Raw genomic sequence first — 16817 nt, forward strand, 5'->3', positions numbered from 1 at the left:
TGTATGGTCGAAACACCTTATCTAGAGTTATATATATGTTATCAATTTGATCTTAATGTTATTAGAAATTTAAGACAATTATCTACAACTTTATGTTGACCTCAAGAGCTAATTCTTCCACCTAGTTTTAAAAAAAAACACAAAACCATAACATTTCAACTTAAATCTGACAGTTTGACCTTCACTTACTAATTTGATCATAACTTAAGTTTTAAACCTCATTTTTTAGATGATTGTAATGACATTGGAAAGCTAACATCCAAGGTTACAATTTATATATAGGTTACAAAACCTAATTCTAATGTTATCATGCCCAACATGATAGTCACGCTCAATGTGAGCATCATAGGGACTGCCTTGAAGCTCCAACACAAAAAGATCCTCAACGTGACCATGTTGCTTAGTGTGCATTTGATGACATTAATATTGCATATGTAACGACCTGTCGTGGCCGTCACACTACGGAACAACACTACATACTGCTCGAAAATATAATAAAATAGTATAATAAATTTTTACAATACAAGTTGCTAATTAAGCAACAAACAACTAGTTATATACAAGCATATTTGCTACTATAAGGTAGCCTACAAAAAAAATATCCATCTTCAGGCACCTCCTATGGCCTCTAGCAGCTACCTCCCAACCTATCCCTGCCCTGCTCCCATACCACGTATGATCATCGCAGTCCAAACCACATAAAAACATGCAAGGGTAAGCTAGAGACAATAAATAACTCATAATAATTTAATATTCAACATAACAACTATATAATCATCTTCATATTCGTCACTTGAGACAAACAACATATATATACTATACATCTTAACATTCATTTCAACTTACAACATAACAACACTATCGTCATCCTCCACAAGGTCAACATACAACACAATCACATCTTAACAACACAACAACAAATATACAACTCATATCAACGATAAATCAACTCATCAACAACTTATGCGTCGTCACGCATTTCGACTCGGAGATCTCCTACAACATGGTAAGTAGTCTAAGTGGCTAGGTCCTACCAAACCGACAACACAACACATTTGGATATCAATCCACAACACGATAATGGTTTCTCAGACTTTGCCACTTAAACAAGGAAGTACAGTACTCGGTTAGGAACTAAGTTCCCGACTTCGTACTTTACTCAAATTGGTCACTTGTAATCGATATAGGTCGACCTGACCACTATACCGTGGTTGCTTTGTAATCAGTATAGCTCGACCTTGCCCCTGTACCGTGGTCGCTTTATAATCGGTATAGCTCGACCTTGCCCCTATACCGTGGTCGCTTTATACACGTGTGCCTCGACCTTGCTCACACACGGGATCAACTAAGTCCTAGAGGAGAACAACACAACGACCACTCCAAGGGACAACTTCCCAAGGAGGGTTTTTTCCAACAAATTGGGCTCTCAGAGCACCACAACTATCTCAATCCACACAATGGGATGAGCAACTTCGAAAACATCTCCCCTAGTCCCAGTGATCAACAACTTATCATCACAACTTAAACAACTTACAACTCAACAACACAACTTTACAGCAATAGACATCTTAACAACTTTACAGCAATAGGAAACTTAACAACTTTACAACAATAAACAACTTAACAACTTTACAGCAATAGGCACCTTAACAACTTTACAGCAATAAGCAACTTAAGAACTTTACAGCAATAAACAACTTAACAACTCTACAACAATAAACAACTTAACAACTTTACAACAATAAATAACTATAGTCATCAATCTCAACTTTAACAACTTTAAACAACATAAAAACTTTTTAGCAATATACAACTCTCTTCTAACAACTTGACAACACAGTCTAATAATAACATCTCATCATACTTCACAATGTAAACATGTCCACACATATAGCAACCTTATCAACTTAATTTCAACTAATTTCAACAATATCATAGATCAACACACAACTTGTAAACAACTTCACAACTTAACTACAACATGCATCTCATTTACATCCCATTTTCATCATGAAAGCATCACCAACAACATCATTAATAAATATTTAATCATATATTAGCAACACACAATATTTTCATCACATAACCCAACTCATACTAATCAACCTAAGCACTCAAATGAGTTCTCAACTCACATACAACCAACAAATTTACAATCTAGCTTCCCTTACCTAAAGATTGGCTCAAGATAGCCAAGAAGCGAAAATCCCTTTCCGAAGCTCAACCCGGAACTTCAATCCACCCAAAGCAAGCTTCTTGGTCCAGAGTCTTTCTCTCTAAAACTTCTCTCTAAAAACCTCCATTTATCTTCAACCACCCAACTCTATTTATAGACATTCAGGAGTGGCCAGAACGGCCTATTCCGAATCTGGAACGGCCCGTTTTGCACTCTTTCACCAAGTACAAAATTTAAATGCAAAACGGCCCGTTCTGAAATCAAAACGGCCCGTTCTTCATCCAGAACGGCCTGTTTTGGGGTTTGAGACGACCCGTTCTCCCTCTAGAACGGCCCGTTCTCAACTACATTTTAAAGGTCAATTCAGTAGTTTAGAACGGCCCATTCTAGTTTCGGAACGGCCGTTCTGGACTACTGAATCACCCGTATTGAGCCTTCTAAAATAATTTACTACGTTACAATACCTCCCAAAAAAAAGAATTTTCGTCCCCGAAAATAGACTTACTTGGAAATAAAGAAAAAATATTGCTCTCTGCACAGTTGCTCAATCTCCCAAGTAGTCTCACCAGTAATTGCATCCCACAAGATCTTCACCAATCCAGTGGGCTTGTAACTTAACTCCTTCAACTTGTACTCAATCACAACTACCGGTCTCTTCTCCTAAGTCAGGTTCTCCTTGACCTGAATCTCACCCATCTCAACTACATGACTTGGGTCATGGACATACTTCCTTAATTGAGAAACATAAAACACATGCCCCTCCCAGAAAACTCCAAAGGCCTTTTCCTTCTATCAACTTATCATTTCTGCCTACTCTAGGCAACCTCATCCTTTCTTGAATCAACTTCACCTCCTCAATAATTTATAAAGTAACTCTAGCCCTGCGACTATCGACTCACCATCTTTGATACCAGCATAGAGGAGTCCTACACTTCCTACCATGCAATGCTTCAAATTCCAATACTAGCATGAAAGCTATTATTGCACATGAACTCCACCAGTAGTAGGACTTCCTCCTAACTCTCTCCAAGTGGTCTAGCACACAAGCTCTCAATAAAACCTCCAAGGACTGAATCGTCCTCTCTGACTGACCATCCGATGTGGATGATATGCAGAACCCAATCTCAACCTCATATCTAAGACTTGATGTAGACTCTGCCAAAAATCTAAAAGTGGACCTTGGATCCCTATCTGAAATAATACAAGAAGGCACCCCGTGCAACCGTACTATTTCCTTCACATACAACTGTGTCAACTTCTACAAGGACTACCTGATATTAACAAGCAAGAAAAGTGCACACTTGGCCAATTTGTCAACCACAACTCAAATAGCATCACTATTCCTAGTCGACTTAGGCAACCCATCAATGAAATCCATAATGATACTATCCAACTTCCACTACCGGATCTCCATCATCAACAACAAAACACCAGACTTCGAGTGCTCAACCTTAGCCCTCTGACAGATCAGACATGCCGCCATATATTCAACAATGTCTCTTTGTACTTAGAATCTTGAGGTAGGCAAATTCTGCCCTTAAACCTCAAATCCCATCTTCACCCATCTCAAAGCCAATTGCTTCCTCTGTATCCAAAAAATTAAGAACCTTCACAACTTTTGAATTTTACAACTACTTCATACCAACTTGCTACAAGAACTCACTAGCAATGGTAATCATGCCACAGCTAATGTGGTATTGAGCCAACTCCACATACAGATTCAAATCTCTGAATTTCTCAACCAGCTCCAACTTCTTCACCATCAAACTAGACATGTAGATGGACTTCCTACTCAAAGCGTCTGCCACTACATTGGCCTTCCTAGGGTGATACATCAACTGAAATTCATAATCTTATAAAATATTTCATCCACTGTCTCTGTCTCATGTTCAACTCCTTCTGATCAAGCAAGTACTTCAACTCTTGTAATCACCAAAGACGTTAAATCCTGCATTATGAAAACAGTGCATCCATACCTTTAAGGCAAAAACAACTGCTGCCAACTCTAAGTCATGAGTAGGGTAATTCCTATCATGATTCTTCAATTGCCTTAAAGCCTATGCAACTACTCTCCTATTCTACATCAACACACACCCCAACCCTTGGTGAGAAACAACACAACACACCTCAAATGGCTCACTAGGATCAAGCAACACCAACATAGGAGAAGTAGTCAATCTTTCTCTTCAACTCTTCCACCTGACACTTCAATTCAACCAACTCTGTTGGGGCCATCTTATAGGGAACAACCAACACTAGCCCTACACCAAGGACCAGATCAATGCTAAACTCAATCTCCCTAGTAGGAGGTAACCCAGACACCTCATCCAAAAACACCTTCAGAAATTTCCTCACCACTCCTACATATTGATCACCTTCTCAGTTTCCACACTTACAACAGCAAACAGAATATAACACTCTGCTCCATCTCTCAACATCACTTCAGCTTGGCTGGCTAAAATCAACAATTCATCTTTCCCCTAAGGGAAAACCAACTCTATATTGGCGCAATCTATAAGAATGTGATTGGCAGATAACCAATCCATCCCTAAGATTATGTCAATATCCACTAAAGGCAAACACAGATCAAGTTCACCTTATCCTTCCTATCACACATTTCCAAGGGACAACCAACACACGTCTTAAAGGCAACAATAGAAACAAAAGCGTGCGCAGACACAAACAATCTCAACCCCAAATTATGTACATGCAAATCCAACTTTTCAGCACATTTATATAAAATAAATGAATGGGAGGCCCTGAGTTAAATAACATCACCGCATCCTTACCAGTAGCTTTACCCTTCCCCTTCACTAGATCAGATGAAGTGGAATCTTCGACTCTGGTCAAGGCAAACACCCTCCCAGCTACAGTAGATCTATCACCTCTCGGGGCACTTCTGGTCTGTCTGGCACCTACAGGACAACTATTCAACATGTGACCCATCTGGCCACACCTAAAACACTTGCTCTCGGTATGAGGGCAATCACGAATGAAGTGAGGTCCACCGCATCTGTAACATCTGAGAGTAGCAGCTCCACTCTAACCTCCACTCCTAGTTGTGTCAATAGATTTCCTTGTGATAGGACCCCCTTGTTGTGATTAGGGCCTACCATAAGGCTTCCTCTGAGGACCACCACCACTCTTGGACCCAACTGGTCCACCAACAATCTTCGTCGGCTTGCCGACGCTCTCTAGCCGCTCTATAACCTTCGCCTTCTCTACCAAGGCTGGAAACTCCATGATGGCCATAAGCACCACCACTCTCCTCAAATCATACTTCAAGCCTTCAGCAAACTTCCTACACTTCCAAGCCTTAGAGCTGGCTTGGGTGTAGAAGTGTGCCAAGTGCTCAAATCTCACTACATACTCAGTCACCGACATTCCCCCTTGTTGTAATATCATAAACTCTGCCTCCCGAGCATGCCTGACACTCACTGGGAAGTACTTCTCGAGGAAGGCCTTCTTGAAGCACACCTAGTCCACAAGCACTCCACGATCAATCAGCATCTGACTAGTACCTCTCCAACAATACTCTGCCTCCCCTGTCAACATATACACTGCATAGGTGAGCTTTCGCTCCTCTGAACAACCTAGAACTGAGAATATCTTTTTCCAACTTGCAAATCCAGTGGTCAACCACCTCTGGATCTGCATCACCTATAAACTGAGGAAGACCACACTTCCTGAACTTAGCCAAAACCCGACTCTCCTATGACCCAACTGGTCTTGAGGCACTAGTCCCAGCTCTATCATCATCCATCCTAGCAAAGTAGGCATTCTGCTATTGCATAACCATAGCCATCATCTCCATGGCATGGACTATCTACTCATGTTCTAAGCATCTTTTATATAATGAACAACTCATTCAACACACTGTATCTCAACTACTCAACACAAAGCAGCACAACATCCAATATGATGGAAATCTAATCCCCAAAGATCCCTTTAGAAGAGGTAAAACCAAGAAGGGTGAAGGTTGATCTAAGGAGTCTCTATTGTAAATATATTGTATAGTTTGATTTCTTGTACCTTGTTTATAGTAGATACTTGTATAGGTGTATTTTTGCCTTTGTATTTGAGAGGCACTTTATTTTCTTTTATTAGCTATTGTATATTGTTTCTAGGGTAGGTTACTTGGGCACTTTGACTCCATTTAACCTAATCTAGAAATACACTCTTTTCTTATTTTCTAGTAGTAGGATTGGGAGTGGAATTAGCAAGCTAGAGAGTGTCACTAGCAAGCTAGAGAGTGTTACTAGCAATTGGGCCAAGAGGTGGGCCTAGGCAAAATTTTACATATTGGACTCATTTTACTCCTAATTTTTCATAGATTTGATTTAGCTAGGTTCCATTCACATTGGATGAACCTAACTAAACCAAATCAACATTTTCAAAACCGGTTGGAGTAAATTAAGTCCAAAAAGCCGCCCACCTTAGTTTGTGTTCACATTGGCCGGATTGCTTGGCTCCTCTCAAGCTTAGAAGATTGAAGCACAAGCTTCTCCTTAGCTTGCTTACCAAGCAAGCTAAGTGAGGAGATTGCTCTCCAAGCCTCTAGACCATGGGTGGTTAGCTAGACCTTACCATGGTTCCTAGTGAACCATGGTTAAGACTAGCTTACTCTCCAAGCTTCCTACTCCTATATACATGTTTTCCTTTCATTGTAAGACACTTTTTGAGATATTGAGATTTATTTTCTGAAGAATTGTTCAGATTTCTCTCTTCTAAAAGTCCCTAAACCTCTTTGATATTCATCCAATTCTCTTATCCCTTCACTAGAAGAGTGTGGTGAGAATTGAAGAGACTTATCTCTTCATCAAGGAGTGGTGTCTCTTGGGAGATTTCTCCACCAAACCGTGGTGGTTCTAAGATCTCCTCCTCCATTGGAGACCTTAGCAAACCTTAGGAAAAATCAAGGAGCCAAAGATCTAGGGAGGAACTTGAAGAGGATTCACATCAATCCGGATTCTCCAACAAGTTTTCCATCACAATACAACACAGAGTTCAACTCAACAAAAGCCTAAAGGGACCATCCCCACAGAGTGTCCACTAGACTCGAACTGCTCTGATACCATAAAAGTGTAACGACCCTCCGCGGTCGTCACACTACGAAACAACACTACATACTGCTCGAAAATATACTAAAATAGTATAATAAATTTTTACAACACAAGTTGCTAATCAAGCAACAAACAACTAGTTATATACAAGAAAATCTGCTACTATAAGGTATCCTACAAAAAAAATATCCATCTTTAGGCACCTTCTGTGGCCTCTAGCAACTACCTCCCAACCTATCCCTGCCCTGCTCCCATACCGCGTATGATCATCGCAGTCCAAACCACATGGAAACATGCAAGGGTAAGCTAGAGACAATAAATAACTCATAATAATTTAATATTCAACATAACAACTATATAATCATCTTTATATTCGTCACTTGAGACAAATAACATATATATATACTATACATCTTAATATTCATTTCAACTTACAACATAACAACACTATCGTCATCCTCAACAAGGTCAACATACAACACAACCACAACTTAACAACACAACAACAAATATACAACTCATATCAACGACAAATCAACTCATCAACAACTTATGCGTCGTCACGCATTTCGACTCGGAGATCTCCTACAACATGGTAAGTAGTCTAAGTGGCTAGGTCCTACCAAACCGACAACAAAACACATTTGGATATCAATCCACAGCACGATAATGGTTTCTCAGACTTTGCCACTTAAACAAGGAAGTATAGTACTCGGTTAGGAACTAAGTTCCCGACTTCGTACTTTACTCAAATTGGTCACTTGTAATCGATATAGGTCAACCTGACTCCTATACAGTGGTTGCTTTATAATCAGTATAGCTCAACCTTTCCCATATACCGTGGTCGCTTTATAATCGGTATAACTCGACCTTGCCCCTATACCATGGTGCTTTATAATCGGTATAGCTCGACCTTGCCCCTATACCGTGGTCGCTTTATAATCGGTATAGCTCGACCTTGCCCCTATACCGTGGTCGCTTTATACACGTGTGCCTCGACCTTGCCCACACACGGGATCAACTAAGTCCTAGAGCAACTTCGAAAACATCTCCCCTAGTCCTAGTGATCAACAACTTATCATCACAGCTTAAATAGCTTACAACTCAACAACACAACTTTACAACAATAGGCATCTTAACAACTTTACAGCAATAGGCATCTTAACAACTTTACAGCAATAGGAAACTTAACAACTTAACAACTTTACAGCAATAGGCACCTTAACAACTTTACAACAATAAACAACTTAACAACTCTACAGCAATAAACAACTTAACAACTTTACAGCAAAAAACAACTATAGTCATCAATCTCGACTTTAAAAACTTTAAACAACATAGCAACTTTTTAGCAATATACAACTCTCTTCTAACAACTTGACAACACAGTCTAATAATAACATCTCATCATACTTCACAACGTAAACATGTCCACCATATAGCAACCTTATCAACTTAATTTCAACTAATTTCAACAATATCATAGATCAACACACAACTTGTAAACAACTTCACAACTTAACTACAACATGCATCTCATTTACATCTCATTTTCATCATGAAAGCATCACCAACAACATCATTAATAAATATTTAATCATATATTAGCAACACATAATATTTTCATCACATAACCCAACTCATACTAATCAACCTAAGCACTCAAATGAGTTCTCAACTCACATACAACCAACAACTTTACAATCTAGCTTCCCTTACCTGAAGATTGGCTCAGGATAGCCAAGAAGCGGAAATCCCTTTCCGAAGCTCAACCCGGAACTTCAATTCACCCAAAGCAAGCTTCTTAGTCTAGAGTCCTTCCCTCTAAAACTTCTCTCTAAAAACCTCCATTTCTCTTCAACCACCCAACTCTACTTATAGACATCCATGAGTGGCCAGAACGGCCTATTCCGAATCCGGAACGGCTTGTTTTGCACTCTTTCACCAAGTACAAAATTAACATGCAGAATGGCCCGTTCTGAAATCAGAACGGCCCGTTCTCCATCCAGAACGGCCCGTACTCCCTCCGGAACGACCCGTTTTGGGGTTTGAAAGGGCCCGTTCTCCCTCCAGAACGACCCATTCTCAACTATGTTTTAAAGGTCAATTCAGTAGTTTGGAACGGTCCGTTCCAGTTTCGGAACGGCCCGTTCTGGACTACTGAATCACCCGTACTGAGCCTTCTAATATAATTTACTACGTTACAGCATAACATGTGAATTTTATGAATTACAAGTCTTAATCATCCAAATTACATTTACAAATAGTAGAAACATTCTAAGGGTTACATTACACTCCAAAAAGGTACAATTTACACATACAATAATCAATTCTTTATACAACCACCAATGCATTCCCTTAAAGTTCTCATAGGAATCTATGGGCACTCCAATATTCACTATTACGGACACAATCATGAAATTGAAACCCTAAACAAATACACATTAAATAGAAAAATGAAGAATCATAGAGAAGACCAAAAATAAATAAGACAATTGATTGGGAAAGCCCCTTTCATGCAATACAAGCAACAAAGAAAAGATTTTGAGTCAATTCCACTACTCAACATATATATCATACACATAGAGTGACATTACTCATTCCTTTCTTACCTTGATGAACGCTAAAAGATAGATGTGGATCTTCGGGGTGTCCTCCTACGAACTCTAGTTCTCCCAAGCCTTTAGAATGTAAATGCACAGTAAATAAAAAATGAGAAGCATAAAATCAGAAAACTAACCTTAACTCCCCTTTAAAAAAACATAACTCCTCACTTAATCCAATAGTTAAAACATTTAACCCAAGTTACTCAACGTTTCCTGAAACAATAATTAAATCAATTAATTATACAACTTTATAATATATTCATATACATATAAAATAATTATGACAAAATACAATAATAGTAATTGGAAATATATATATATATATATATATATATATATATATATATATATTAAAAATCATAAAACACATATTTATCTAATAAATATATTATATAAAATTTTTTATAAATATTTATTATTTAATTAAAGCACTCATAATTATAAAAAAAACCCTTAAAATATTTTAAAAATCCTCTTTTAATTAATCAAAATATTATTTTAATAATTTTAAAAAACTTAGAGTGTTACAGAGGTTCATATTACTGACCAAAGTATGGATCAAAATATTGTTGTTATGGAAGATTATAACAAGTTCTAACAACATTAACATAAATGGCTAATTGGCTAATTATTGGACTAAGGTGGTCAATCTTGTCAAGACATAATTTATAAATATTTAATAATAAAAACAAGTCTAAAATTGAAATTAAAAATATAAACGAGACTACCAATGATAAACAAAACAAACTAATGAAAGTCAACAAAAAAAAATGAAAAGTCAATAACAAAGTCAATATCTAATGATGATAACCTATAACATGCAAAACACTACCAAATGAATTTTGAAAAATAAAAAAGTACCATAACAACATGTCATATCAGATTTCCTATTTTTTGTAATTTTTTTTGGTAATTTTTAAAAATATCAAAAATAGTAAAAATTTGAAAAAGTAGTCTAAATAATGGAACTTGGTCATTTTATGCCCAATTTACTCCAAAAGGAATAAGTTTGCTTAGGATGACGTTTTACCTTTTAAGAAGAAATTTTAGCCCAAAGGAAAAACTCTCAAAAGTGTTTGTGAGAAAAATTGCACAAATTCATAAAACTCAACAAAAATGGTTAGAATCTGGGTTAATATATAAAAAAGCAATTTCACAAACAGTTAATGGACATGATAAAATCAAGATAGAATGACTTGTATTCTTGATATCGACGTCATTTTGATAGTTTTGTCAAATCAATATGAAAAATTACTAGATTTTTTCCTTGGATTTATAGTATAGGAAACAACTTAGGTCATTTTTTTCAAGGACAAATCCAAATTTATTATGCAATTGTTAGGAAGGAGATTTTTGGACAGCAAACAAAAACTACAATATTAAAACATAAACAAAAAAATTCAAGAATAGTAATCGATTGATTTTGGTTATTTTATATCTATATCTAAATCTAGATCTAGATCCGAATTAATATTCGTATCTTTTTTGGATTTATTAGAACATAATTTATAATCATGAAAAACAAAAAATAGATTTAGAACGAAGAACAAGATGAAGAGAATTCATGATGTAAAAATAGATTAGAAAATCCAAAAGAGAGTTTTATAGAAACTTGTAGAAAAATTAACTCTAAAATCTGAAAAATGAGAGAAAGTATACATTGCAAGTCTTGTAACACCTATTTAAAGATCAAATTAGTGAGTTTAATCATTATATTTATGAGGCTTAACCCATTGATTACCTAAAAACAAGGCTAAGCTAACTATACAAAAATTTTTCCAAAGATAATTTAATACAAAGTGCAGAAGCGTAACATTGTGACACACTTTTGGACCTTAAAACATTCGAATTGGGTGAAACTCTCAATAGAGATGTTTTAGAGCTTTGTTTTAAATTTTTAAGGACCTTAGCAATGTACAATTCTAAGTTTGAAATCTCAAGATATAATCTATTTACACAAGACAGTATGTCAAAGTGAACAAAAATTATAAAATTAAACTAAAATTTAAAATTGAAATCAAAATAATTTATTAAAACAATTCTCAATCAATTCATCAATTTAAGGCACTTTAATGTAAAATAAGCTCAATATAATGTATTAAAATATATATTAATTATGCAATATCACACCCTTAAGAGAAGCTTAAAAAGGCAAATCCAAAACTAGTCCGACCGAATGAACACCGAATTTACCGGATTTAAACTGATTTTACTGATTTGATGATGTCATCATGGATCAGTTAATTGATCCAATTTTCAACTTGAACCGCTTAGATAACTAGGTCCTAGTCGGATTTGTCCAATCAATCTATCCGAGCTAAATTTTAGAACCATCCTTCTCTTAATCCATCATTCAAACTTTTACTAGGCACAACACAAGGAAACTTCCGTGTCCAATCTTGTTGCAAGGTCTACAAGCTTTCAACATATCAAAGAGTGTGAAAATACACATAAAGTCCTCGTTAATTCCTCCAAAAGAATATTTTTCAACATCTTTGTAAGAAGCATTCTCTTTATAATCCATGAGAAAATTAACTCCATGGTGCAAAACAACGTTGATTTTGAAAACCATCTTACAAAGAAATACCATAATCAATATCAACTCCAACAACAATGGACTATTCATCAGACAGACCGAAAATAATACAATCCAAAAATATGCACCATCAGACATGGATAAAACATTCATCCACACAAATGCATACCCATTTCAACAACATGAAAAAATCCACACATGCATTGCTTATACATTCACAAACACACAATGGATATAATATAGCTTACCTTTCACACTAACACTTGAACAAAGGCTTCCACGACCACGAAACATAGAGTGACCACTCAAACCTTGAATACAAACCACCTGCGACAAAGAAGAGAAGCACTGCATATATGGGCAATAATCATGCATGGAAAAAATACTAAATAATTGAGTAACGGGCCCACTTACACCATTTCTGTCTTTCCCCCAACTTATTTTAACATTCGTCCTCAACTTTTCAAAGAAAATATAAGCCATAAATCATTCCATTTCATCAAGTGTTCATATCTTTCCTCTAAACCTTCAATTCGATCATTGACAATTTAAAAGACATTTATAAAATTCTTCAAGTCCCTATAACATGGTACTATTTCAAATTGTTCCCATGATGTTACACACCACGTGGACAATGGTTGGTGTGCCACTTAACATGCCACATCAACTTTAGTAATGGTGTCAACTGTCGGCCATCCACCCATAGGACCAACTTGATGACAGAAGCTACTTTCAGGGACATTTTCTTAATTGTCATTTTTAAGGGACCATATTATAATCGCCACACACTTTTAGCGACTAATTTGATGATTTAACTAACAATTTTCTTAATCTTATTTAACAACAGTGAGAAATACAATCTTTCTTTTTCCTTTTCTTTTGTTTCTTCTATTTTCTAATTTGGGTCCTAACAACACCACAATCCACAACAATGGTGAATACAAGTAGAAGGGTATGGAAGAATTTGTTCCCATAAGATAACTTTTTACTTAAAGATATTAATTTTTATTTTTTGCTCCTCTAACAAAATTAGGTGTTGTTCCCCTTAAGACAATTTTTTTTTTAAATGAAGGCACAAAGTTTTAAGAAATAAAAGAGAGAATAAATTGGTACTAATTTTACTATTTATCCTTTTAAATTTTGTTGTTTTTCTCCTTTAATATTAAACTCAAATGGTGAGTCAGTGAGATAGATACACACCTTGACACAATCGCAACTCCCAAACAAATTGAAAAAGAGGAAATTGTTGTTATTGTTCATAGGACTCGTTTTGGCTTTATTTATTGAAATTTTCTTTTAAAGAGTTTATGAAACTTATAGTCAACTTGAAATTTTTGTCATAAATGTTTAATCCAGTTTTATGATCAATTTTTAATGTAAAATAAGATTATCAATCTTTCTTAAATATTGGTTTTAAAATGTATCTAGAAAGCATGTATCTAATTATATATTTACTTCAAAAGTTAGTTTTTTATTTTTCTCGTGAAAAATGCAACATTGAAATGTATTTCTCTGCAATGAATTTTATAATAGATGAATGATTATATAATAGTTTAGTTATATTGATAAAGATATATTTTTAACAGTATTTATAATAAAAAGGTCATACATTATTTTCAAAATATAAAAATACATAAAGAACAGTAGTAATTTCTAGAAACTTGGGTATTTTAGATTTTTTTATCATGAAATTATATATTTGTACCCTGAAACACATTGACCGAGCAACTACATTCAGAGAAAATAGTAAGCGGCTAAAGAACTCAATGTGATGCAATTCTTTGTGCCTCGAAAGGAAAAAATTAAAATAAAATAAAATGATTTTGACATTTTCATACAAGAACATTTTGTACCAAGGGAAATACTAGCAACACTCTCTTATTGATTAAAATTTATTAAAAAATACAATTTAGTGGGTTTCACATCCTATTTAATGACTTTTTTACCTAATTTTATGATTTTTAATAAATTTTAATCAATAAAAGTAGGTGTGTTGAGAGGAGTATATAAAAGAGAGAGTTGCTACGGTACCCTCAAAGATCGAGAAATTTTAATACATTTTTCTACGTAAATTCATAAAAAATTTTAAAAAAAATTTAATTATAAAATGAATAATTTAAATTATACTTATAAAATAAAAAATAAGATAAATTATAGAGATTAAAATTATAAGATTATAATAATATTATAAAATATTAAAAAAAATAAAATTAATAAATAGTAGAAATAAAAAAATTATTAAAATTACAATATAAAAATTTAAAATTTTAAGACAAAAAGACAAAAAATATACTTAAAAATTATTAAAATTAAAATATAGAAATTCAAAAATTTTAAGTGAAAAGATAAAAATATACTTAAAAAATTATTAAAATTAAATTATTTAAATATATAATAATATTATTACAAATAAATTAGAATATATAAAATAAAAATAAAATAACTAAATAATTTAAAACTTAAAAGAATAAAATATCATAAATATTATTTAAATAAATTATTAAAAATATAAAATATAAAAAACTGTACTGGTACCCTCTCAAATAAGATGAGTACCATAGAATTTCTCTATAAAAGAATAAGATGGGTACCATAGAATTTCTCTATAAAAGAATGTCTTGCTGGCATTCCTCCTTGTACTAATGGTTACATCAACAAACTAAGGGGGAAAAGTTGTGAAGCCGCCATCCGCAACTTTGTTCCCAAAAGTGGTCCCCGGTTGTCACTGCCACCTCATGTGAAAGAATGAATCATGAAAACTGCACAATGGATTATAAAGTGCGGAAAATATATAGGTCTTGGTGCATAACCAGAATGACCAACTGGCCTCATAAATCACGAGGAAAATTATTGATTTGTCCTTCTTCATGTGAATCTTTGCCATTTATCTTGTATGCTATCTTTATGCGCATGACAAGAGATTTCTGAAATAGAAAATTGCTAGCCGTCAAGTCTTCTCTTAGAAGTACTTGTGCATAAAATCGTTAAGGCAAAAATTTACGTAACAAGGAAAGTGTACCTTTCCATGTAGGGAATTAGTAACTTTCATATTTTGCGTGATGGACCCATTTCCACTAGCAGGGAGAGTATTGCCGCTAGCTGGATCTAAGTGCAACTGAAGAAACTGAAAATTAAAACACCAAAATAAGTAGATGATAAATAAGATAACCATGATTTGAAAAATGTGAATATTTAGCACCCAAAAGTCAAGACAACTAAATACATCGATATAAAGGAAATCGTTTAATTACTGACAGTCTGACACATAATTGCTAGACCTCTTCCCTTAAAAAGCCTCTAAGTTCTGCTCTCTTTATGTTGTGAAGTTCTTAGTTACATCTCAAACAAAGGAATGAGAAGATATTTTTCTATAGCAATTAGAAAGCATGGGGTCTTAAGCTAATACAATAATAATAAAGATCGTGAAACTATTTAAAGCAGTAGACAAAAGTTATATGTTAAACACCCCCAATGATGATGATCTTAGCATTACAGAAAGTTCTCACTCCACAGCATACTAACTGGCATACCTTTGGAACTGCTGCCTGAAAAACAAAATCTGTATATACGTTTGAGGTCAAATTTCTGAAGGTAGCCTGAATATTCGTTGTTTGTGGGTTTCCTGGCTGTTTTGAGAAATTGAACACCAACCTCAAGGAGCTACTCTCAAATGCAGTTATAGAAGGATAAACCAGTTTATTATTTTCTATACAAGAGAAGAGAATAGCGGGGAATTAGTACTTAGACCAAGTATAAGAGTGTCTGAAAAAAGTTTAGAAAAGTTTTTGAGAGCTCTACTGAAAATAAAAAAGTTTTTTTTCGGTAGAGAAGTTCTCAAAAGCACTTCTAACCGGTAGCCAAACAAACTCTAAATCACCTACTTGCTAAACAAAGTTTACCTTCCGTTGATGGGCTGGGGGCAAAACCATCTAATAAATCCATCGTGGTAGCAGCTCCAGCATTTGATGTTGCTTTTGAAGAAAGTGAAAGTGATGATAGATCATCTAATGGTGAAAGTGGTACCTTTTTACTAGCTTTGGGGGACAATATGTTTATTGTAGATGAGTTGCTTTGCGTAGGCGATTCAGTAGGTGCAGAAGGCGATCCAATAGATAATAGATCCAAAAGAACATCTGTGCCATTTTTTGAAGGTTGACTGGCATCTAAAAATGCAACGTAAACATCATACATGATATGAATATCTTTAATTGAACTATCACCATAACGGAATGTAAACGAGTTTGCACATTCCACAGAAAAATCCAAGATAAAAATAAATAAATAAAAAGGCAAAAATGCATGTGTCTATATACTGCTGTGTGACTGTGTCTTGATTTTTCCAATGGAAAAGCTAGATCTCTTGCATATTTCAATTTGCACTTTACAATTACTTCTAACTAATGTAACTAAACCCACGAAACAGTAAATTCTTTTGC

At 34.9% G+C, this 16817-nt stretch overlaps 1 protein-coding gene and 1 long non-coding RNA gene across 5 annotated transcripts in view; both read right to left on the bottom strand.

The window, feature by feature from the left end:
• Positions 1–204: 204 nt before the first annotated feature.
• LOC109813820 (uncharacterized) lies at positions 205–14726 on the bottom strand. 2 transcript variants are annotated; one of them, XR_014433884.1, is made up of 4 exons: positions 12796–14726; positions 12630–12708; positions 9852–9920; positions 205–658 (listed from the first exon to the last, which is right to left on the bottom strand). It is a non-coding gene; the product is annotated as an uncharacterized LOC109813820 (long non-coding RNA). The 2 variants fall into 2 exon arrangements; XR_014433885.1 differs by having other exon boundaries at positions 205–7484.
• A 130-nt stretch (positions 14727–14856) lies between these two features.
• Positions 14857–16817, bottom strand: part of LOC109813821 (AP-1 complex subunit gamma-2) — a 29084-nt gene continuing 27123 nt past the window's right edge. For all 3 annotated transcript variants that reach the window (XM_020378083.3, XM_020378082.3, XM_029274452.2), the window contains 4 exons: positions 16281–16544; positions 15912–16087; positions 15401–15505; positions 14857–15305 (listed from right to left, as the gene is read on the bottom strand). In XM_020378083.3, the coding sequence (XP_020233672.1) occupies positions 15210–15305; positions 15401–15505; positions 15912–16087; positions 16281–16544 (641 nt within the window). In that variant the 3' untranslated portion in view covers positions 14857–15209. The remainder of the gene's footprint in view (positions 15306–15400; positions 15506–15911; positions 16088–16280; positions 16545–16817) is intronic.

Source organism: Cajanus cajan, chromosome 5 (assembly GCF_000230855.2).
Source record: "Cajanus cajan strain Asha chromosome 5, NIPB_CcT2T_4, whole genome shotgun sequence".
NCBI classification, from domain to species: domain Eukaryota; kingdom Viridiplantae; phylum Streptophyta; class Magnoliopsida; order Fabales; family Fabaceae; genus Cajanus; species Cajanus cajan.